The sequence below is a fragment of the Lithobates pipiens genome, unplaced genomic scaffold (assembly GCF_037356315.1).
Source record: "Lithobates pipiens isolate NorthernLeopardFrog02 unplaced genomic scaffold, aLitPip1_a1.2 Scaffold_19, whole genome shotgun sequence".
In the NCBI taxonomy this organism is placed as follows: Eukaryota; Metazoa; Chordata; class Amphibia; order Anura; family Ranidae; genus Lithobates; species Lithobates pipiens.
In genome coordinates this window covers 394304726-394331117 of record NW_027507764.1, presented here as the reverse complement: position 1 = coordinate 394331117, position 26392 = coordinate 394304726, and the positions used below count along the sequence as shown (strand labels likewise).

At 40.4% G+C, this 26392-nt stretch overlaps 1 protein-coding gene across 1 annotated transcript in view; it reads right to left on the bottom strand.

The window, feature by feature from the left end:
* TMX3 (thioredoxin related transmembrane protein 3) overlaps window positions 1-26392 on the bottom strand; it is a 118370-nt gene that overhangs the window by 43927 nt on the left and 48051 nt on the right. The window contains exons 7-9 of the mRNA XM_077492382.1: window positions 16727-16826; window positions 14584-14661; window positions 4956-5022 (exon numbers count right to left, since the gene is read on the bottom strand). Of these exons, the coding sequence (XP_077348508.1) occupies window positions 4956-5022; window positions 14584-14661; window positions 16727-16826 (245 nt within the window). The remainder of the gene's footprint in view (window positions 1-4955; window positions 5023-14583; window positions 14662-16726; window positions 16827-26392) is intronic.

The window sequence follows — 26392 nt, the reverse complement described above, 5'->3', positions numbered from 1 at the left end:
TATGGCACATAGCTCAATATAAATAAAACTTTTTTACAATCACCAAATTACTTCCACATTCAATCTGGTCATGCCCACTAAGCCCTTGTACACACGGTTGGAGATTCCAACAACCAAATCCGTCGGATTTTGTCCAAAACTGTTGCATACACACGGTCGGACAAAGTTGTCGGAAAATCCGATCATTCAGAACGTGATGACGTAATTTCGTTACGATGGGACTAAGTTCAGGCTAGTAGCCAATAGCTTTGATGTAGGAATTTGATCTGAGCATGCGTGGCACTTGGTCCGATCAGAATTCTCTACACATGATCGGAGTATGTCCGATCAGACCAGTTTGTCGGAAAATATTTCCAGCAAGTTGGAAAATTTGGTCCGACGGATAGTCCGACGGAAACAGTCCGATGCATACCACACACAGTCGGATTATCCGACAAAACGGTCCGATAGGACACATTCCGACGGATTCTCCGACCGTGTGTACAGGGGCTAAGACATTACAGGTGCCATAAAAAGATTCCTCAGTAAAAGATCAGTAAGCAGCAATATAGTAAGCAGCAATGTAGTAGTAAAGTTATCCATCAATGGATCAAAGGAACCAAAAGGAGCCCTAAGCGAAGGACTCGGGTATGAAATCAAAATAAAATTATATACCTACAAGTAGTGGGAAATGGATGTGGTCATCCGTGATCTCCAGCCGACTGCTGCTGGAGTGGCCAGCATTAAATACCTCCCATTTGCTCGGCGTCTGACATCACAGAGAGAGCGCGGACGAAAAAGTCCAACGTGCATGCACCTGTGGATGGAGTCGTGGTGGCCTACAATACCCAAAGGTCATAGCGGCATGACACAACAAGATCTAACCAAGAGGCATGATCTAGAGGGAAGAAGGATGAACAAAAGCCAACGGTGTCTGGAGGGGGTCAGCAAGGGAGAGGGAGAGAGAATGCGTAGGGGACAAAAATGGTCTGGAAGCCCTGGGCGTCTGTAAGGCCACACACCAGGTCCACCGAGCAATCATCCAGCAAATGCACTGTGGGCCGGCCCCCCATAAAAAGTGCCAATGGTTAAGGAAAGACGGTGTAAGAGCCAAGCATAGTGCATAACCCTATAGGGGACTTGAATACCCCAGAAGGGCACAAAGCACATATCCCAGAGGACATGACAAATAGATAAAAATGTATACGTATATAAAATATGACACCATAAGTATATATACAGAATAACACAAATTGTTTATAGCTACCGTAATCGTAAGATGTACATACATTTATGAAAAAGGCATAAGAATATGTAATAGCCTGCAAATAATAAAAATATGACAAAAAGGATCATATAATTTGTAAGGAAACATTGATCCATATAGAGAGAAAAAGGCATAATTGAACAAACATCACGTGGACGGCATGGGGAGGAAGATAAAGCATAGTCCATAGTAAAATACAGTATTATTGACAACCGTATATAAAACTCCCACATAGGCATTTGGCAAGTTATACTACTCTAGTAGTCTGGCATCAAATTCTATAACGGACCGTAAGTATGTGACCATTGGGAAGGAGCACAGTTGGACCATCTAAAATAACACAGCACACATCACATTTACTACAAGCAAAAGTGCCAGTTGGAGATCAGAGCCCCCAGGATCAAAATGGCTACGTACCAACTTGTCCCAGAGAGATGGGGCCCATCGGTACATAATTTCAGATTGATGCTTGATATATTTCTGTGCGGAAGTATCGGCTAAAAGTAAAGGCCAATACTGAGTTAGAATATTGCTAAACTGAGCATGAGGTCTAGAATATTGTGTTATAATTCTAACTGATTGCTGAGTAGTTAAAGATTTGGTGGAAAAAAATAGGTCTTTCCCATCACGTTTGGAGGCCTTATTAAATGCTTTTTTTAAGCAATCTATGGCTAAACCCTCTATGCTTTAATCTGGTGTAAAGTCCATGGAATGCTTCCAGATAGTCCTCATCGCATGTACAATTTCTTCTAAGTCTAACATATTGACTAAATGGAATACTTTTTAAAAGCGATTGAGGGTGTCCGCTAGAGGCATGCAATATTGTATTCCCAGAAGTAGGTTTCCGAAAAAGGGAAGAGTAAAGAAAACCATCCTTATCAATAGCAATTTTATCGTAGCCTTTTGCAATTGGACACTAAATGGATTCATAATTTAAATGCTACCAGGTACCGAGGATTCAACAAATACATTAGCTTCAAATCATTCTTATGACTCATACTATTTACGTGTCAGTCATATGAAGTTATCATGATGGTTGCCATGTTATATCTCTGGATTAATCACTCTTTCTTGTAGTGTTTGATATTTACGGTTGTCAATAATACTGTACTTTACTATGGACTATGCTTTATCTTACTCCACATGATGTTGTTTGTTCAATTATGCCCATCTCTCTACATGGATCAATGTTTCCTTACCAATTAATTATATGATCCTTTTTGTCATCTTGTTATTATTTGCAGGCTATTACATATTCTCATGCATTTTTCTTAAATGTATGTACATCTTATGATTAGCTATATACAATTTGTTTTATTCTGTATATATACTTATGTTATGGTGTCATATAGTTTTATATATGTATACATTTTTACCTATTTGTCATGCCCTCTGGGATATGTGCTTTGTGCCCTTCTGGGGTATTCAAGTCCCCTATAGGGTTATGCACTATGTTTGGTGCTCTTTCTTTGACCATTGGCACTTTTTATGGGGGGCCGACCGTCAGTGCATTTACTGGATGATTGCTCGGTGGACCTGGTGTGTGGCCGTACGGACACCCAGGCCTTCCAGCCCATTTTAGTCCCCCGCACATTCTCTCAAGCTCGCCCGTCTCTCCTGGTCCCTTGCTGGCCCCCTCCAGACACCATTGGCTTTTTGCCATTGGTGCTTGGTGTTGTTCATCCTTCTCCCCTCTAGATCATGTCCCTTTGCTAGATCTTGTGTCATGCTGCTCACATCATTCTGCCGCTAGCCGCTATGACCTTTGGGTATTGTAGGCCACCACGGCTCCGTCCACAGGCGCATGTGCATTGGACTTTTTACACTGAGCAAGCGAGAGGTATTTAATGCTGGCCACTCCAGCAGACAGTCGGCTGGAGATCAGGGGTGACCACATGCATTTCCCACTACTTGTAGGTATAAAACTTTCTTGCGATTTCATACTCGAGTCCTTCGCTTACTGCTCCTTTTGGACCCTTTGATCCATTGATGGATAACTTTATTACTACGTTGCTGCTTACTGATCTTTTACTGAGAAATATTTTTATGGCACCTGTGATGTCTTAGTAAGCATAACTGGATTGGCTCCATGGAAGTAAATTGGCGATTGTAAAAAAATATTTTATTTATATTGAGCTATGTGCCATATTTTTCATACATTTAATGATCCAGCTATTGTATTGGCTTATGTGTTTTCCATCCCTGGCTCAATAGTTATCTTCATTCTTGATATACTTAAAATACACCATATATACATTTATTTATTAATACTAGGTATTTCTTATATTCAGTGCCTATTAAGCTGTGTGCTCAATGTTTGGGACAATTTTTGGTCTCATCTCCATGTTTATATCAGCACATTGGCGCCCCTGAACCCATCTCTTTTTCGATTTTGAGCATAGCAAGTACATACTGTTTTCTTTGGGCCCTCCTTTTTTTGGCCCATTCAACCGGACTTGTGTTGTTGTTTGTCCAGAATGGGTTTATATTAACCAATTTTTTGGTTTGTTTTCTTTACATTTTCTAGCTGGGTCTTTACTACCTTCTGCGACCACACATGGTCTCCCTTGCACTATTCCAGGCCAGGCCATTTTTGACATGTATTTCTCTCCCCCTCATTCGTTTTGGGGGATCCCCCTAAATTTTCCATCTCCTGGTTCAGGATTGACTGAGGTATGTGACATGCATTTCACCTGAGGTCATGACAAAAAGTTTGTTCTTATGTTATTATGTGTTTAATTACTTATATATATATTTTTTTTGCTTTCTATGTTGGAGCTGGATTATTTGTGGTGGTCCCACATTATCCCCTGAGGAAGCCATCATTGGTGAAACATGTTGGGATTCAACATCTATTTGTGACCACCTTTCTCTCTTGGGACACCAGCAACCCAATTACATGTATTATGCATATGCTCTATATTGATTTTAATTGTCTCCTTTGCTTCTCCTTTTCTTTTTTTTTTCTTTTGTACCAATAAAGAAACTATATTTTTTATTATTCAACCTTCTATGTACCGTTATAAGCACTGCAATAATCCAATTCCTCCATACCCTTTAGCTTTGCTATTAATGTTACTTACCTAAATGATACATTTACCAAAAATAAATAGCAGGTAAAAAAAGTGATTTTTTTTTTATTTGGAGCCTGGAAAGCATTGCAACCTTGATCAGCAGATTGTGGGTGCCATGCAAGACTCCTGCAGACTACTCGGTGTATCAGTCTACTCATACCTCGTACGGTCAGGCAGATACACACTGACAGGATAAGGCAATCAACTACCAGAGAGCTCAACAGCACCATGGTAGTTCACGGAGAACTATGAGCCATTGCTTGTAGGTTTCCATTCACAGAACTCTTTGAATGAATGACACAGCCAGGCGGGTGCCTGAAGAAGATGCCTGCTTACTGTCACTGGGAGGGGTCGGAGGCTGCAGCTGCTGGAACATGTTACATGTTCCACCCTTAATACAAATGGAGCATGTAACATGTTCCAAAAGGTGAATTTATCCTTTAAACTATGTATGTGCTGTCGTGATGCCAGATATGCACATGCTTCTTCCAAGTAGTGGCCAACTAAGTAATAAAAACGTACATGGCTCAGATCTGTGCCTTTAAAAAACAAGACAGAAATGACAGCTCCCTTATTTCTAGCATGACTTGTTCGATTTAAGTTGCTGTATTTCAGCCATTTGTAGGAAAACTCACCGTCATAAACAAAATAGGTTGAGTCTTTAAACACCAATATAGCAGGTACTTCATTCAGCTTGACATACTGAAAAAAAAAAAAAAAAAAAAAATATTCAAAATAATACGATAACAGTACTTACAATACATAGTACAGTACATTACTAACAATACCAATAGACAATAGCAACAGTATCATAAAAAACACTTGGCTTAATATTACATTTTTTTTTTTTTTTTTGATGGTCACTTTGAGACTGTTCCCATTGTGTGCCAATATTGAAGCATTGCCATTGCTTTACTCTTTTCTATTTCAAGCCACTGGGTTATATATTTGAGCTTTTAATAAGTGCTTTTGAGTTTGAAAAATAGGTTGTATTATTATAGTTTGTATTATATGTTACCATTATTTTACAATAACAATTTTCCTTTTTAAAATATAGCATCCAACAGTCAAGGAATGGCTATGCATACAAACCATTTTATTTTTACCATTTACCCTACATAGTGGTCCAGTGGTTTCATAGCAAAATTTTTTCAGTGGCTGCCAATCTAACCACCACCAACTCAGGAGACCACTAAATTGATATTAGGAATTGTGGGCAAGGTAATCATGACAGGCAAGTCACATGTAGCAGAAGTCATTCTAAACACTGTTCGGGACATAGTGATGAACACAATCAGAACTCCTCAGATCTCTGCTAGCTTTTTAGTGAGTCTTACTTTCAGCAACATAAAAATCCCAAATTACTGCAAAGTAGCTTTATTTCCTGTAACATAGCAAAAAAACATTACACAGCACAGATCTACTTATTATCTGCAGCCTCAGAATCAACTGCTAAACTCTGCCCCGCCCCCCCCCTCCCCAGGGGAAGTTGACAGTGTTCTGGAACACTTATGGTGTATCCATCGCCTTGCATTGGACTTGGTTATGTATTATATAACCATCTCGGTGGTAACATTTAGTATCAAATTACAGTAATTACCACTTGTTGTTTCCAAGCTTGTAAAACGGTATAATCCAATATACCAGCAACCAGCAGGCTCCTGAAGACATCCATTATTGATGACGAAATGTGTAGGGTAGCGCTCTAGTTTGCCATCACTTCTGCTTTTTGGAATGCACACTGACACCCGATGAGGTGCCGATGCAGCAGCGCCCCCCCCCCCCCCCCCGATTGTTTGAATAAAAGTGGTTTCTTTAGAGCTGGATAAGCGCAATGACAAGGGAGTATACAATTTTGTTACTATGGCTTTTAATAGATGGTATCAATGTGGTTCTAAAGGTAGAAGGTTTTTAACCCTAATGCATTAAGGTAAAAATCGTCTGTGTTCAGCTCAACCCCCACCCCCCATACTTACCTGAGCCCAAGCTCGATTCAACAACGTGCCAGAGAGCAGAGGCTCTCTCTGTCCCCTCACTGGGCATGGAGGCAGTAGTGGAGTAGTGGGAACCATTGGCTTATGTTGTCAATCACAGCTAGTGAGTAGTGAGCCACTTTACACACTCAAGCAGCTAACTACCCACTAAGTGGGGAACTTGAAAGGGGGGGTACCCCAGAAGAGGAGGTTTCAAGCTGCTCTGTGCAAAACTCATTGCACAGAGAAGGCGAGTATAAATTGTTTATTTTAAAAAAAATCCATTAGAATCCCTTTAACCACTTGTCGACCGGCTCACGCAGATTTACATTGGCAGAATGGCTTTGCTGGGCAAAACCCTGTATGGGTATGATGTACCCTTTAAGAGCCACCGGAGGCGGAGCTCATGCCCACTGCTCGGCGGGTGACCTGATGCGTGTGGCCAGCAGGAGTGATCGTGGGCACGAGAGCCAGCAAGGGGACTTGTGTATGTAAACACACAAATCCCTATTCTGTCGGGAGAGGAGACATATTGTTTGTTCCTACCAAGTAGGAACAGCGATATGTCTCCTCCTCCAGTCAGTCCTATCCCCATACAGTTAGAAACACTAACTAGGGAACACAGTTAAACCCTTGATAGCCCCCTAGTGTTAACCCCTTCCCTGCCCGTGACATTTACACAGTAATCGGTGCATTTTTATAGCACCAATTTCTGTATAAATGTCACTGATCCCAAAAAAGTGTCAAAAGTGTCCGACCTGTCCACCACAATGTCGCAATACCTATAAAAATCACAGATCCCCGCCATTACTAATAAAAAAAATAATATCTTTCCCATAGATTGTAGATGCTATAACTTGTGCGCAAATCAATCAATATACGCTTATTGCGTTTTTATTTTACCAAACATATGTAGAATATATATTGACCTAAACTAATGAAGAAATTAGTTTTTTTAAAACATTTTTGGGGATATTTAATATTGCAAAAAAGGAAAAAGAATTATATATTTTTTCAAAATTGTTGCAAAAAATAAAAAAATCAGAGGCGATCAAATACCACCAAAAGAAAGCTCTATGCATGGGAAAAAAAGGACACAAATTTTGTTTGGGTACAGCGTTGTCAGTTAAAGTGGTTGTAAACCCTTACAAACCACTTTGACCTACAGGTAAGCCTAGATTAAGGCTTACCTGTAGGTCCAAGAAATATCTCCTAAACCTACACGATTTAGGAGATATTTACTAAAAGACAGTCACTGCTGTCTACGGCACATGAGCCGTAGACAGCGGCGCGCAGGCGCACTATCACCGTTAGCAGCATGCCGCTGCTAACGGAGATATGCCATTAGTGGCGGCTCCCTGCGCATGTGCGGGAGTGATGTCATCGCTGCCCCGGCGCAATTAGTGGCCGGAGCAGCGATACCCGGAAGAAGATGGACGCTCCGGACTACAGGGGACAGCAGTGACATCGCTGGTTCCTGTGCCAGGTAAGTGACACATAATGGGCTACTATGAAATGCATAGTAGCCCATTATGCTTTTCCTTTGCAGGGAGACAAAGAGGAAGTAAACCCAGAGTTTACTTCCTCTTTAAAGCGACGCAGTGCCAAATTGTAAAAAGCGCTCTGGTCAGGAAAGGGGTAAAATCTTCTGGGGCTGAAGCGGTTAAACTATGAGAGCCTTCTTGTTTTTAGCATCCCGGTTTACTTCTGTAGTTCTTGTGAAACTATCATTTATGTTTCTGTTATATTCTTCTGATGTGGTAGCCTTAGGAGCATCCATAAAGGAGCAATAAGATCTAGGGCTGCAACTAATGATTATTTTCATAATCGATTAGTTGACTGAAGAAAAGTGATGTAGAGAGTAGTAGAAATGTAAAATGTAATGGAAACTCTACATACTCTACACTTCCTAGTAAAATACATATTACTCTAGTATTCTACTATACTCACAGGGGCGTTTCTTAATAACTAGCAAAGTCTTTGTGTAATATGTAAATCAGTATCCCTTCTCCTAAAGGGTGTGTAGCGGAGATATGTAGGTCTTCATCCAAGGCATTTGCTACGTATTTTCAGGAGTAGAAATTGAAGAATCCTTTGTTCGTCCAATAGTTGGTTTAGTGTTCAGAAAGATAAGCAAAGACAAGATTGACATCTGGTAACATATTGCATGGTTTTGGCTTCTAAGGTGGTACTTCTGGTGTAACATTTTCAAAGTATAGCGTTCCTTCTCTTCCCACCGATCTACCTCACTCTCATAATCCTGCTCCATTCTTATACTGTTTCATGATGTTATGTCATGTCAGCATATCCTAATAACACCCATATTTGCATATATACCTAATATGGTTCAGTCTATAGATAAGTAGCATAACTCCACCCATTGTCCTGACATAGTAACTCAAAAATAGATATACCTACTCAGCCAAACCACTCCTCTCTATACTCTGTGTTGTTCTGTGACCTTTAGAAACCATCACTTATTACCGTACATATATTTTCAGAAACTTTTTATCACTTAAAATATTAATTAACTCAAAAACTTCTAACATTTACTGATTATTGTTTCGATTAATCGGTTAATAACCTTAAAAAAGTGTGGTGTATAATTTAGTTAATATGTAAAGTTTTAAAAAAAGGCAATTTTATTCTTAAATATCTCTATGCAGTGGTAAATATAAATAACCAACTATATGGTTAGGGAGCAAAATATCTAATCCACTCTGAGAATAACAGACAGAAGAGATATACTGTATATATTAGAGGGGATATATACTATATATACTATTAGAGGAGATATACTATTGAAGATATAGTGTATATACTATTAGAGGATATATACTGTATATACTATAAGAGATATACTGTATATACTATTAGAAGAGAGATATACTGTATATACTATTAGAAGAGAGATATACTGCATATACTATTAGAGGGGATATATTGTATATACTATTAGAGGAGAGATACTCTATATACTATTAGAGTTGAGATACTGTATATACCATTAGAGGAGAGAGATACTGTATATACTATTAGAGGAGAGATATACTGCATATTCTATTAGAGGGGATATACTGTATATACTATTATAGGAGATATACTGTATAAACCATTAGAGGAGAGATATAATGTATATACCATTAGAGGAGAGATATAGTGTATATACTATTAGAGGAGATATATACTATTAAAGGGTCAATCTGGTAAATATCATCAGACTCATTAACTTTTACCCCATTTTGTTACTGGCCGATTAAACGATTATGAAAATAGTAATCGATTAATTTCATAATCGATTAGTTGTCGATTAATCGATTAGTTGTTTCAGCCCTAATAAGATCACATTCTGACCTTCTTATTAATTAAGTGGTCTGTGGCATCTGGTGAGTGCTTACAAAGCTGGGGTTACCTGGGAATCACATGGAAACGGAGTAAAAAGAGTAGCACATGTGGAGCACAGTGTTGAAGAGTATACATACAGACTGGGGTAGGAGAACTTTTTGCATACTGCACTATATGAGCACAATTTGAAGTGGATTTTTATATTGTAAAGATGGTGATTGTGGTCACTAGAGTCAGTGCAGAACTTCACCCAAAAGGGTAAGTTCCGCTTTTCCTTCCTTTCAGTTCATTAGCACCTTATGTAGTTATTGTAGAATTTCTAGTTCCATTAGAGTGCTGCATTTCTTTCTTTTATTATAAAAGATGGTTAGGGATTGAGCATTTTTAGCAGAAGTTTTAGGGGTGATTCAGGGGAGTTTGTGTGTGGGGTAAATTATAATTTTATTACTTGCATGTTTTTGCATGAGTTAGTTTAGATCTCAACTAGACCTCTCCCTTCTTCATGTTCCTCAGTATCCAGCCTTCATATTGGACACAGTAGATGATCACTGCCCATTTACGCTTTTATATAACCGCTTAACATCCATGTATTGCATTTTACAAGTAAAATTATGCTGGATTAAACGGCAGTGTCTTATTGGAGAGTTAAATTATCTGTGCATTAAATCAACAGGTCGCACAAATCGAGGTCCAACAGGTCTATGTCAATGTATAAAACAGAACAGCAAGACTGCTTTCACACTGAAAGCACCAGCCGTTCGTGGTAAAGCGCTGCTCGCTTTAGCGCTGTTTAAGCGGTGCTTTTGCACTGCTTTTCACTCAGTTTTGCGGCTCTTTGAAAACGCTTTTCAGGCACTTTGAAAGCGCTGCACATTCATTCCAATGGGCAGGGCATTTTAGGAGCTCTAAATACAGCGCTCCCAGCCGACCCCAAAGATGATGCTTGCAGGACTTTTCGGAAAGTCCCACAAGTGCATCGCCCTGGGTGTGAAAAGTCACACATGGATGAATGGGAGGCATTTTTCAGGCGCTTAGCAGAGGCTATTTCCACGGCTAAAGTGCCTGAAAACAAAAGGAATTTTTTTTTTTTTAAACCCGCTCCTTCGAATTTTCTCGTCACTGCGGTCAAAAGCGAATGTTGATTTGATGTGCATTATTTTGTGAATTGCAGGTTTCTGAGTTAACCCAAGACTTCCTATTACCGATATGTGCCTGCTGTACCATGTACTTGAATGAGAAAGTATTCTGTTCTCTTTGTATTGCTTCCTTTATGTGTTCCTGCTAGTTCCCTTGCTTTCCTATTAAAAACTGACCACACTATGCAGGAGAGCACACCATGGTCAGTTCTCTAGCTATGCTGAAAACTGAGCCTGCTCTCTTCCATTTATCAGACTTACCCTGACACGTCCCCGCTGCACAACCATTCACTGAAAGCTTAGGTGTGCATTTGCTTCTCTTTCCCCAGCTCCTCTGAGAACAGAGGGAATGTGATTACTTATAAAAAAAGGGAAAAAAAGGTATTTACAATGTCTTTTCTTTTTTTTATATCTATTCAAACATGTTTTTCTTTTCATTTCAATTTTAAGCTGAATGGCTTGTTTTACAAGGTGATCGTTTACCATTTTAAATACCGGAGGAGCTATTTTAATGCAAATACTCATGCGCTATTTAAAATATGCTAAACTATAGGAAAAAGTTTTTGTTTTTTGGGAGCAAGGGGGGGAAGGGGGGGTGGGTTAAAACCCTTGTCTTTTTTTTCCCCACCATCTGTGTCCCATTGGGGAGATTTCCCTTCCAGTCCCAAAGCCAAAATAGGAAGTGAGAGGAGATCCCTGCGAATGAAGGTAATTCCTTGGGGACCCCCAGGTCATCGTAACTAGTGGCCACATTGGAAGATTTCCTTCCCATTACGTTTCTGGGGTCAAACCAAAATTTGGGGTTGTCTTTTACTTTCACTTTCAATGATAATGGTAAACAATAGAAATAGAGAGGGTGAATCTCCCTAACATGGGCACAGAAAGCATGAAAAACTGGCAGGCATTCTAATCCCTCTCCGCTCTATCCAAAACTAAAAAGTTTTGCCTTTAGTTACACTTTAACTCTTATTGAAAATGTCTTAAGCCCGAGAAGCAGATTCTCAGTTGCCTCTGATGAAGTCACGGGACGTAACACATAGGGCACCCCGGACCTGAAGTGATGTTGGAGACCTACATGCGGAGTTTACCATAGCGTTTTTAATACTTTTTTTATGTTAAAGTTCCTCTTTTTAATAAATACATTTTAATACTATACTATGGGAAGTCATTTTGTTTTATCCTAACATACGTATAAACTGGGTGGACGGCACCTTAAGTGGGTATTACCACAGATTACTTAGACATATCGGGCAGAACTAGGGCTAGGCTAAGATCAGTGGAGCATTATCCAAAGTATGGAATTGGAATCAAAAGGTGCATATGATTACTCCTTAAGGTGAAAGTTCTCTGAAGGAGGTGGAAGCACACCAATTGTTTTCACATTATCACACTTGAATTGATTCTCCTGAAGGAAGTGGATTGCACATCTTACATCGCCGTTGTAGGAGTGAACTATTATACACTAGAATATACTATTTGCACTTTGATATGGACTGCACTATTGTTATGCACTTTATATGCAATTCATTTTGATTATTTGTCGTTTAACATACACTCCACATGAACAGGCTGGGATTTTGATGCGCAGCAAATTGGCTGTGAATTTGCACTGCATCCAATGTGAACTGAGACTAAAGCCATAATCAAGCATATAGAGTGTGACAATGGGGTTGATTTACTAAAGGCAAATCCACTTTGCACTGCAAGTGCACTTGGAGGTGCAGTCGTTTAGATACGAGGGGAAGCTCGGCTGATTTTATCATCCAATCATGTACAAGCAAAAATGCTGTTTTTTTATTTTCCTTGCGTATCCCCTCAGATCTACAGCGACTGCACTTTCAAGTGCACTTGAAGTGCAAAGTGGATTTTCCTTTAGTAAATAAACCCCAATGTTACTCATGTTTATGCACTTCATCCAACAAGAGTACATCTCTTCCTCTGCAGATCTTCCTGCTGCTGTGTTACATCATAGTGGGTAGAGTCATGGAGAGACTATACTACTGTACAACTCGTACGTACTGTAAAACTCAAGCGAGCTTGCAAATTTATTTTGCCTTAAAGAGATGTGACCTGATGTGAGGACGGGCTGTCAAGTCCAAAACATCAGGACTTGATTGGAAAGCATTACCTGTTTAATACATCCTGTCAAATGAGGCTTGACTTTTTTTTACCTCCCTGATATAAAGATGGGGTTTCAAGGACCATCTTCATTCTTTATAGATTTAAAGCCTTCTTCACATGGCGGGGTAGCTGCGATCGCCATTTTCTGCCGCTAAAATTAGACGATTTTGCTGCTGGAATGACCTGGTCATGCGATCAGCAGCGCAATGTGATCAGTTACACATAGAGCAGTGGTTAAAGACAGATGTCAGGGCTTGAATGCAGTCATCTGCATCAAGGTTTGGACATCTGTCCCCAGCCCCAGCCATCTGCTCTGTGTGTGGCTACATGCAAATAGCAGCAGCCGCTGTCAGCCCGCTATTAGTTTAAATTGGCTGACTGGGTTATCCCAGCAGCAAGAATCTACCAATTCTTGCTGCAGGAATCCGGCATCCGCAGCTACCCAGCCACATGAAAGAGGCCCAAGTTTGCAATGCAGGTTTTCATATTTTCCTTTTTTGTTTGATTTTCCAGGTCTGAGGACAAGTTATGTGTAATTTTGTTATGTTTCATAGTGAAATCTAACGATTTCAGATTTACAGATCCAATATATCTGCATGTTTGCATTAGTTAGTTTAGCCCTTAGATATACCCCTTCCTTCCGTTTCATTTTCCTCAATAAGGCTCTTCACACAGGCGCCTCCGTATTGCAGATTCTGCTTGTTCAGCAGGGGACCGCTCCGCTGATCCCACTGAGCAGGCAGATGACCGGTCTTGTCACAGTCGGACACAGTCCCGCTCTCCTCTATGGGCAAATCAGGTGGAAACGGACCGCTTGTCTGTTTTCATCCAGTCCGATCCGATCTGCCAGACGGATGGAAAATAGGAGCACCATCTGTCTGGATTTTGCGGCAGAGGATCGGATCAGATAGTGCCGGGTGTCAGCAGACATATGTGTCTTCTAAAATCCGCCACTCCATAGAGGAGACTGCAAGGTCCGATTAGGTCCGCCTGAAAAACTGACAGGCGGACCCGATCAGAAAGCATATGTGAAAGCATCCCTAGTATCCAGCCTTCAAAGTGGACTGAGGTGTAGAAGATCACAGTCCATTTACACTTTGATATGAAAGCCAAACATTCATTTATTGCGTTTTATAATTAAAATGTCATTGGATTAAACTGCTGTATCTTAATGGAGAGTTGAACTGTCTGTGGAGAGCTGAGCTGTCTGTGGAGAGCACTGAACCAAAAGGCGATCATGCTGTCCGCACGGACCAAGGTCTAATGATAGTTTGTAAACGTATAAGGAAGTGCTTGAAACACAACCGACAGCATTACATTTTCTGAAGCTAGATCCGTCACTCCCAGACCACCAATGATAATGAAAGTACTGGTCTGTGAGAGGTCATATCAGAGATGCAGAAACTTTGAGAACCTGAATAATACCACCTTCTTTTTTCATTTTTTTTTTTTATTATTATTATTTCTTTTTTTTTACACATCAAAAATAAAAAATCGAGGGTTTAAACGGCTCTATAAAAACTTCAGAACTGAAAAACATACTCAATGCAAGTAGATTTTTTATATGGTGTTAAAAGTAATAATAAAAAATAAAAGTGCACTAGGCAGGTGTTATTTACTGAGAAAAACAATTAAAAATAAGCATGAGTTCTATGCATCGCAACATATTATAAAAACAGCATTATTACCTCAGGCAAGACATCTTCTGAAGCAGAAAAGAAGTATGTGTACACAATAAGTTCTGATGCAACTTCAATGAATTTTTCCTGTTAAAACAAATGATACATTTTATGGAAGGCACAATTGTATTTAACACTAGGTATTCACCAAAATGTATCAACCAATGCCACGCTTTAAAATTGTGCAAGGGCGACAAACGATGTACATTTTTGCTATCCATAGGCGATGCTTTAAAAGACTTTACAGGTTACCACTTTAGATTTACTATATTATAGAGTCCAACAAAGAAAATCCTGTCTTAGCTGGGCTCTATGATCAGCCAGCGAAAGTGCCAGCTGTTTGATTTGGACTCCTTATGGGATGAGAGATCCCAATAAAGCTGCAAAGAGGTGGCGGGGGGGGCTGGTTAGCTGCTAGGATTGCTTAGAGATATGACCACCAGCTCTAAAAAACAGCATTGGGATGGTTACATCGTTGGTTGGCAAGTTGCTAATGGTTCTTTTTGCATCAACTTGTCAGGGACTAGTAAATAAAAGTATTGGAATTAGTACTATCAGAAAGAATTTATTAAAAAAATATATTATTTACAAATTATTAAAAAAAAAGTCATTTTTTTGTTACCTGCAAAAATGACAAAGTTTTTGGTAATGTCTCTCATGCTCTGTGTCGTTCATGAAAATATAGACTGTAAACTAGCATAAGGTAACAATCTGTGTTAACAGCAGCTAGGAAGAATTTAAGATAAACATTTAAACCAGCAATAGGCGAGGTAGGTAAAAACATACTAAATCGCTTTTAATTCTCAAACTACCAATCGTTATTTTTAATGCTGGGTGTAACAAAATCAGTGTAATAAAAACGGATTAAACACTACTGGGAAATGATATATGAGAAGTTGAGGATTAAAAAATTATACATGGGCATAAAAACTTTCAATTAGAAGACTGCAAGTATTTTCTCTTCCTGCATACAGTCATTTGTGTTTCTTCTTAGGAGTGTCCTATCTTTGGTCTTCAGTACCATGATTATATCACTAGAAATTCATGAAAACGGTCATTTGGCACTTGTATTTTCGAAGGTTATGGATTTAGAGGTATAGCGGTATTACCTGAGTTTTGACCATTTAGGAATAACTGATAAACACATGTAAAAATATGTAGTGAGTATTTCACTAGGTATGTACAATATATTGTTTTCCTGGGCTTGACCTCAAGGGAATCTACAAAAAAGGGATGAACATTTCTTCTACACACATGTGTTGCTCACAAACGAGGTTGCAGCGGAATCCAGTTGAGCGTTTCATATCCTGAGTAGGAGACCAGCCTTACTAACTCAATGCATTTACCGTCCGAAATTAAGCCCGCGTGTACTAGGCTTTTCCGTATAATTGGTGAAGGAGCACATGATGTGTCAATACCCTTAAAGCAGAGGTTCGCACAAAAATTTAAGCTCCGCTTTTCGGAAACCCTCCCCCCTCCGGTGTCACATTTGGCACCTTTCAGGGGGGAGGGGGGGTGCAGATACCTGTCTAAGACAAGTAATTGCACCCACTTCCAGGCATAGACTCCCACGGGAGTCTACGCCTCTTCCCGTTCCCCCCTACGTTGTCTGCTGGGATACACACGGGTCCCAGAGACAGCAGGCACCATTTGGATTGCGCAGCGCGACTCGTGCATGTGCAGTAGGGAACCAGGAAGTGAAGCCGCAAGGCTTCATTTCCTGATTCCCTTACCGAAGATGGCGGCGGCAGCATCCGAGGACCGAGGGACGGTACGGTCTCGGGTGCCGACATCGCGAACACCCTGAACAGGTAAGTGTCCTTATTTTAAAAGTCAGCAGCTGCAGCATTTGAAAATATATATAATGATATTTGGGCTGATGTGCTTTGACTGGGCCTGAGATGTCTAGCTACACCTATTATAGGTAAAAGCACAGACAATGTGCATGTCTCAAATAAAAAAATAAAAACCACCACAAAAAAAAAAAAACTAAAAACTAAAAAAAACAGTACTATCCTTTCTCAATAAAGTTAATATGTATAATGGCTTGCTAACCTAATTACCAATCATAGTAAAACAAATTTTAAATGTAAAGAGTCCTATACATTAACATTTTGTAAAATTTTGAATACTGAGAATTTTAGCTTTTCACCTTTAGAGTAGAATCAACGCCAACATATACAAACAGTACTTGGTGACGCTTCTGCACATGTTCAAACATCTGCTGGCTAGGAAGCTGTCGTATAAGAGGCCTACAATAAAAAGCAAACATCAAAGAGTCAAATATATAAAAAAAAAAAAAAAAAAAAAAAAAAAAAAACAGCCAGCTATTTTCAAATTTTAGAAACAAAAGGTTGTGTATGCTATTAAGAAATGTGTCTCTTTCACCACCATTTCCCTTTTTTAGAAATAGTTTGGGCCTGGAGAATGAAGTGGTTTCCTATTGGGCAGAGTGAGGGCCATATGGTGGCACATATTTCACAAAGACTGGTGTATAGTGGGGAAAGCGTGAGACAGAATGTACATTTTATTGGAAGTTGCATTCAGTAACAACCACCACTTTTCACATGGTCCCCTTTCTTCGGGGATTAGGCATAACTGTAAGCTTTAAATATAACCAACCAAATTGGATAACCAAAACAAAAAAAGGGCTTGCTTTCTCGAACTTCTGAGAAAAGCCAATTACTCACCGCTTCCCTGGTTAATAACATTGCCAATATTGAAAAAAGTGCATAGGGGGACAGATGGGTGGCTTTATCTCCAAAATAGAGTTTAACTTAGAAACCAGGGAACTGGGTAACAAAGTTCTCTTAGTAACGACATAGACCTAGATTCAGGCAAGGATGGCCTTTAAACCATATGAGATGTGTCAGTGTTGAATGATAAAATGCTTAGGGTTCATTTAGACTTGCTTCAAAATGTGTCATTGGCATTGGCTTTTTTAAGGCACGCTGAATGCCAATCAAGGCTTCCATCACTAAATAAAATGGTTACCTTACAGTCCTGATCACATGTTGTGTTTGTTCCACTTCACAAAATTATACCCAATATCGCTTTTTATGTGCTTTAAAGCGTCTCCAAAGCCTCCATAGAAGTCTACAATAACGCACGCTTAGAGCACTTTAAACTGTTGAGAGGCTTTTATTCAGAGTTAGCTTTGTTTTGTTTTGGAGGTATTTCAGGTATGAGATATCCCAGAATGCACTGGAAAACCAACAAGTGAACAAGGAAAGACACCATCGGCAGTCAGTAGCAGTTCATGTGTATATATTCTGGAAGTGTCTGGTGCAGACGTCACATGTAATGTGCAGCGTGGAGCAGCAGGGAAGTGAGTGGGGTCTGGACTGAAAGAGCAACTAGCAGTCAGCACATGTGGTGTGCAGCATGCAAAAACTACAGCAGAAGGTGAGCGAGGAACCAGAGAGAGAAAGGACTGAACGGCAGAGGATCAGCAGAGCTGGGGGACCGGAGCAAGAGAATCTAGCAGATGTCACATGTGGTGGGCAGCCTGGGAGCAATATAGTGGGAGGTGAGCAGGGGCTGGAGAGACAGGAGGATCAGCAGAGGTGGGGGTTACTACTAAGCAGAGTTGCACGATTCTGGCTAAAATGAGAAACACAATTGTTTTGCTTAGAATAAAGATCACAAGTCTCGCAGCATAACATCATCTTTCACATTATACAAAAAATTGGGCTAACTTTACTGTTTAGTTGCTTTTTTTTTTTTATTTATTTGTGTATTTTTCCCCAAAAATTGCATTTGAAAGGCCGCTGCGCAGATTCAGTGCGACATAAGAAATATTGCAACAACCGCCATTTTATTCTCTGATATATATATATATTTTATTTTTTTGGAGATTTCGAGCAAAAAATACAGATTTTTAACTCGTAAGGAACAAGTGTCAGAAAAAGGTTTGGTCTTTAACCACTTTCAGACCGGACCATTTTGCTGGTAAATGACCAGAGGTCTTTTTACACTTTGGCACTGCGCTGCTTTAACTGGTAATTGCGCGGTCATGCAATGTTGTACCCAAACAAAATTTGCGTCCTTTTCTTCCCACAAATAGAGCTTTCTTTTGATGGTATTTGATTGCCTCTGCGATTTTTATTTTTTGCGATATAAACGTAAAAAGACCGCAAATTTTGAAAAAAAATGATATTTTCTACTTTTTGTTATTAGAAAAATCCAATAAACTCAATTTTAGTCATACATTTAGGCCAAAATGTATTCAGCCACATGTCTTTGGTAAAAAAAAAGTCAATAATTGTATATTTATTGGTTTGCGCAAAAGTTGTCACATCTACAAACTAAGGTACGTTTTCTGGAATTTACGCAGCTTTTAGTTTACGACTGTCTATCTCATTTCTTGAGGTGCTAAAATGACAGGGCAGTACAAAACCCCCCCAAATGACCCCATTTTGGAAAGTAGACCCCCTAAGGAAATTGATAAGAGGCATGTTGAGCCCATTGAATATTTTATTTTTTTGCCTCAAGCGATTGAATAATGACAAAAAAAAAATTTTTTTTTTTTTTTTACACAAAGTTGTCACTAAATGATATATTGCTCACACATGCTATGGGCGTATGTGAAATGACACCCCAAAATAAATTCTGCTGCTTCTCCTGAGTACGGGGATACCACATATGTGGGACTTTTTGGGAGCCTAGCCGCGTACAGGGCCCCGAAAACCAAGCACCGCCTTCAGGCTTTCTAAGGGCGTAAATTTTTGATTTCACGCCTCACTACCTATTACAGTTTTGAAGGCCATAAAATGCCAAGATGGCACAAAACCCCCACAAATGACCCCATTTTAGAAAGTAGACACCCCAAGCTATTTGCTGAGAGGCATGTTGAGTCCATGGAATATTTTATATTTTGCCACAAGTTGCGGGAAAATTACAAACTTTTTTTTTTTTTTTTTTTTTTCACAAAGTTGTCACTAAATGATATATTGCTCATGCATGCCATGGGCATATGTGAAATGACACCCCAAAATAAATTCTGCTGCTTCTCCTGAGTACGGGGATACCACATATGTGGGACTTTTTGGGAGCCTAGCCGCGTACGGGGCCCCAAAAACCAAGCACCGCCTTCAGGCTTTCTAAGGGCGTTACAGTTTTGAAGGCCATAAAATGCCAAGATGGCACAAACCCCCCCCCCCAAATGACCCCATTTTAGAAAGTAGACACCCCTAAATTTAGGGGTACACTAGTGAGACTAGGTAATAAATGGCGGGTGCCCTGAAACTATAAAAAAATAACTAACCAACCAGCGTCACCTGTAACAGTTATATGGTGATCACTGGTGAAAGGGTTAACTAGGGGGCAATCAGGGGGCTTTATGCGGTAGTATATGGGGGTCCCTAGCGCTATAAAAAGCTGCGGCGAACCTAAATACCTACCTGCCTAACTAGCGTCACCTGTGACACTAATACGGCGATCAGAAAAATGATCGCTTATTAGGCTGGGTTCACACTGGAGCGATGCGGAAACGCCGCGAATCCGCGGCGGGTTCCCGCATCGCATGCCTCCCGGCGGCAGTTCACACTGCCCTATGCGAACTGCTGGGAGTGTCAGTGAAATGTTACTGACACCCCCAGATCAGTTCGCATATCGCAGTGCGATCTGCAAACTCGGATCGCATGGTGTGAACACCCATGCGATCCGATTCTGCTGCGGGCCAAAAAAAGGGTCCCGTGCGAATTTGCGGCGGGTGCGGCGGGTGTGGCGGGTGCGGCGGGTGCGGCGAATGGCTGAACTCGAATCGCACAGAGATCGGATGTGATTTGCACTGCAGTGCGGTGCGAATCACATTCGTTCTCATAAACCGCTGCAATGTGAACCCAGCCTTAGTGACACTGGCGACGGGGGGTGATCACGGGGTTAAACCTTTATTGGGGGGGTTAGGGGGGTACATTAGAACTAAAGGGGGCTAACCCTAACTGCCCTAACAGTTATTACAGTCACAAATGACACCAATGCAAAAAAAAAAAAAAAAAAAAAAAAAATGACATTGGTGTCACTGTGACTGGGGGGCAGGGGTAATTGGGGGGGTGATCGGGGGGTAAAGGGGGGGTGTGAGTGTGCCTGGCATGTTCTACTGTGTGTGGGATGTGTTGGTGCAACTCACTGATCCGCTCTCCTCCGTGTCGGAACGAAAAATACCGACACGGAGGAGAGAATACATCACTTCCTCTCCTGTGTTTACATTACAGGAGAGGAAGTGATGTCACCGGGGATTTCCATTCGTCGGGAGCGATCGCGAGGGGGTGGCCATGAATGAATGGCCGTCCCCTCGTCCGGGATCGCTCCCGAACGAAAACCGACCGCCGCAGGCACCGGGCGGGGGCCCGATCGGGCCCCCGACCCGCGGGAGGCAAAGCACGTACATGTACGTGCTTATGCCTGCCCGTGCCATTCTGCCGACGTACATCGGCGTGAGGCGGTCGGCAAGTGGTTAAGTAGTTAAACTGCCCTCATTTACAGAGACCAAAGTTCATCCCTTTGATATAAAAGCACTAAATGATACATTTTTTTATAGTTATCTCCCAGCTCTGACAATGTTGTGATAAACTTGTCTGTTTTGGTTTTTTTGTCACCTGTGAGCAGAGAACTCTGCACTGAATCAAGGAAATGTTGTATTAAGATCATGATGGGGTTGCAATTTTTTAACAATTAATCGTGCAGCTCTACTACTAAGTGGGGGATTAGCAGAGCTGGGGGTACTATTGAGCAGGGGATCTGCTAAATGAGGGTACTAATGAGCTAGGTATCTGTGGAGTGGGAGTACTACTGAGCTGGGGTTTTATTGGGCAGAAAATCCACACACATACACACACAAGGCATTTGCCAAACTTCATTAAAACATCACCAAAAACACATCAAAAAGCATGCTGAAGTGGTAAGCGATTTAATATGTGTTAAAGTCAAAGCAAGTGTAAATGGGCCCTTATACTCGCTTCGACTTTAACACACATTAAAGTGCCAAACACTTCAGCATGCTTTTTTGATGCTTCTGCAATGCTTTTTTGAAACTTTAATTAAGCTTGGCAAATGACATGTGTGTGTTGATTTTCTATTTGTTTTATAGGGACCCCCCAGTAAAACCTTAACTCAGCAGTACTCCCACTCAACAGATTACCAGATGATTAGCACCCATGTTCAGCAGATCCCCTGCTCTTTGGTACCCTTGTTCAGCAGATCTCCAGCTTATTAGTACCCTCATTCAGCAGATCCCCCGCTCAGTAGTAACCCCCAGCTCTGATGATTCTCTGCTCAGTAGTAACCCCCAGCTGTGCCGATCCCCTGCTGAGTAGTAAACCCCAGCTGTGCCGATCCCCTGCTGAGTAGTAACCCCCAGCTGTGCCGATCCCCTGCTGAGTAGTAACCCCCAGCTGTGCCGATCCCCTGCTGAGTAGTAACCCCCAGCTGTGCTGATCCCCTGCTGAGTAGTAACCCCCAGCTGTGCTGATCTCCTGCTGAGTAGTAACCCCCAGCTATGCTGATCCCCCGCTGAGTAGTAACCCCCAGCTGTGCTGATCCCCTGCTGAGTAGTAACCCCCAGCTGTGCTGATCCCCCGCTGAGTAGTAACCCCCAGCTGTGCTGATCCCCTGCTGAGTAGTAACCCCCAGCTGTGCTGATCCCCCGCTGAGTAGTAACCCCCAGCTGTGCTGATCCCCCGCTGAATAGTGACCCCCAGCTGTGCTGATCCCCAGCTGAGTAGTAACCCCCAGCTGTGCTTATGCCCAGCAGAGCAGTAACCCTCAGCTGTTCTGATCCCCAGCTGTGCTGATCCCCCTCTAAACAGTAACCCCCAAGCTCTACTGTCCCCCACTCGGACGTAACCCCAAGCTCTGATGATTCTCTGTGTTGCTGATCCTCCGCTCTCTCCAGTCCCTGCTCATATCCTGCTATATTCCGCCCAGGTTGCGTTTCATGTGTGACATCTGCTAGTTTCTCCTCCTCCAGTAGCCCCCCCCAGCGCTGCCTTTCAGTCCTCTCTCAGGTCCCCACTCATCTTCCGTTATAGCGTTCCCCTCACCTTCCATCTGCTCCACACTGCACACCAGATGATGTCTGCATCAGATACTTCCAGAATATATACACATGAACCAGAAGTGGCTGCTGATTATGTCTTTCTGGTTTGCTTGTTGGTTTCCCAGTACATCCTAGGATGTGTCTTACCTGCAACACCTCCAAAACAAAGTGAAGCTAATGCTGAATAAAAGCCCCTCAAAAGCTGTAGATGATGTTAGCGAGCTTGGTCATAGACTTCTATGGGGGCTTTGGAGAAGCTTTGAAGCACCAAGAAAGCAATATGGGGTATAATTTTTGAAGCAAAGCAAAACGCAACATGTAAACAGGACTGCAAATATGCCATTTTATTTAGTGACAGGTGCTTTGACTGGCATTCAGAGCACATTAAAAAAGCGTGTCCAATGCCACATTTTGAAGCAAGTGGAAACGAGCCCTTCAAGTAAGCATTTTGCAGCTGCTCTCTGATCTTGACTTTCATTTTCAACCACTTCATAGTATCACTAATGCAGGCCATACATGGTCGAATTTCGAATGAATTTTCTTTTCAAAATCAGAAAATTCGTTTTTTTTTGTGATCCGATGGTGCCACCATTGATTTTCGAAATTTGGCCGACCAAGCCTTCAATTTCACCTCATGTTGCTACAGAAAATAATTTTCTTGGCCGGGAATCTTCTTTTCTCTCTGTAAATTTTCTTCTATCTCCATAAATTTTCTTTTCTTATTACATTTCTCGCACGATTCTCCCATCATTAATTGGAAATCGTTTGTTTTTCAAAACATTTCCAACATGTCCGATTCCTCAAATTTTATTTCCGCTTGAAAATCGGCTGTTGCTGCAGCCCCACTAATGGTGCAAAATTCATACGAAAATTCTTGGATACGATTTTCGAAAGAAAATTGTTTCGAAATTCGAACCGTGTATGGCCGGCCTAAGGCAGAGCTATTCCTGTTCTTAGACCAGTGTCTTTACACAGCTTGAAAGGACATTTTTCAGTGTATGCTCATTTTTCATTGCACGTCCACTGGGTGGACAACAAACACCCTTTCCCTGTAGATAGACTACATTTTTTTTTAAATTAGAGGACAATGAGAGTTTCTACAAGGAAGAGGAGGTCAGTAAATATACTGTATGTATGGAAATGTATTTATATGGCAAGACTCTGTGGGAACCTTTACCACTCAAGCAGATAAGATTAGGGCTGAAACAACTAATCGATTAATCGACAACTAATCGATTACTATTTTCATAATCGATTAATCGGCCACTAACATAATGAGGTTAAAAAAAAACTAAAACTAAAATAAGCCCTTTATAGTACAAAAAAAAAAAATGCTACTGTAAATATTACTTTCACAGTCCCACAGTAAAAAACAGTAGTGATTATCTGCTTTTTTGTACTATAAAGGGCTAATTATTATTATTTTTTTAACCCCATAATGGTTACTAAACGTTATAGACCTGGTTCACACCTAATGTGTTTTTTGGTGCTTTTTGCAGGAAAGCACTACAGTTCATTTACATGGTTTCCTATGGGACACGTTCACATCTATGCTTTTTTTCAGCCGCTGCATATATGGAAAGGTTAAGGCACACAAAACTATGCTTTTTTGGTTCAATATACTTCAATGGAGAAGCTGCAGAAAAGCATGGAATGCGTTTTTGCAGAAAATGCTAAAACGCAAATCGCAGCAAAATCACGTGCGCAAAAATCAAAAACGCACAGCAAAAAGCACTGCAGAAACAGATTAAAAGCAAACTGCATAGGTTTATACTGAGCCTTATGCTGGCCACACCGATCAATTTTCAGACAAGAATATTGAGACAAAAAATCTTTGTACATTCGCTGAATGAAAGAATGTTTGAAATTTCCACTTGTTTTTATCATTCTGTTTTTAAAATGAATGTCATTTCTGAACGAAAAACCACAAACGCTGTTTTCTATGTACAAATTTTCCTGTCACTGTTGTTGAAAATGAACGTCGATTTTGACCCCACTAACTATTAGAAAATCGAACAAACGTTCTTAAAATTAATTTTTTTTTGAAGGAAGAAAATGTTTGTTTTTTAAACAGTAGTATATTAGTAAACTAATAGTATATACAGTATATTACTTCTGTCTGTTACTCTGAGTGGATTAGAGATTTTGCTCTCTAACCATATAGTTGGTTATTTATATTTACCAATGCATAGAGATATTTAAGAATAAATTGCCTTTTTTCAACTTTGCATATTTAACTAAATTATACACCATATTTTTTTTTTTTAAGGATATTAACCGATTAATCAAAACAATAATCGGCCAACTAATCGATTATGAAAATAATTAGTTGCAGCCCTAGATAAGATACTAGTCACGTAGCAGTCTTAACCATAGTTATTACATCTCTCTCCCAGTTTTCTGATGCAAATAATTATGTATCGTTATTAATGATGAGCCTGTCCAAATACAGAATCTAGGTGGAGTAGATGTTTGAACATGTGAGAACTGGATTATCCAGCCCGGATCACATGATAACAGTTCTATTCATAACTTGAAATGTGCTTCAGGCAAGGTCTGCAGTATTAACATAATACTGTACAGCTTTTAGTTGACAAAAATGTATATGTATATTAGGCTACAATAAAAGACCTCAAAGCATGCTGAAGTCCTTATTGCTATTGATGCCCATGTGTATGACAACAGGCTGACAGAACGTGTATTTTCTTGGACCAAAAAAACACGACAACAAAGAATAGGGAGGTAGATGTCAGGTGTTTGTCTTTGTACAAAGACTAATAATAGAAGAGTATGGACTGCATTCCCATGTCTTGGAGACTACTAGTCTTGGAGATTCCATTAATATAAGGGTGATTTTTAAAACCCAGGAGAAATTAGAGGTATTGCCCAAAAAGAAATGCAAGATTCTTGCCAACATTTTATAAAGGAAGAATAATAAAAAAAAAAAGAAGGCTGGTACTGATTAGTACTTGCCAGACAACGCTCGCCTATATATTTGCTCACTTCAATACACAGTAGACCTCTAAATTATAGGAGGTCAATACAAGTTCAATTGACATAATCAGGCTAGAGGGAGACATTATGTAAGGTGGAGAATCATCTGGATTATATGAACTCTGGATCTGGGAGTGCCTAGGTTTGAATGGTGCCATCTGCCCGATTATCTCCATTGAGCTTGTATAGAACTTCTATAATTTAGAGGTGTAAACCGACGTGAGAAGCTATATAGGAGAGCACGGTCTGCCACTGATATTTGGAGAATGTGTTCAACCACACAGTGTGCTCACTGGACTTCATGTATTTTCTACACTTGTCCATTGGACTGGCACACAATAGTTATATATTATACACATGGGACTTTATTACTGCTGATGTATTATGCACATATTTGTGTGTTGAGGTTTCACACTTTCACTATTTGAATGTAACACAAAAGGTGTAAATTTGATAACTTTATTTGCATACGTTTTATATTAGAAGTGATAAGATTGGTTTATGAGCGCTGCACAATTTATATATATATGTTGTGGGTATATTTTCTCTGGGTGATTCACAGCATATGCTAGCTTGATATAATTAAGGAAATTAGTATTTTGCAGCATGGTGACAATTAGTAAAATATTTACTCCATTTGCATTGTCAGTATTTGCATTGTCAACCCCATTAAACAACATCTGCCTACATGTGCATCCTCTCCTTTAAAGTGACAGGTAAGTGCAAATCTATGAACAACTAGGCCACCCCCCTTATTTAATACAGAAGTAGGAAAGTGGTAAGTAG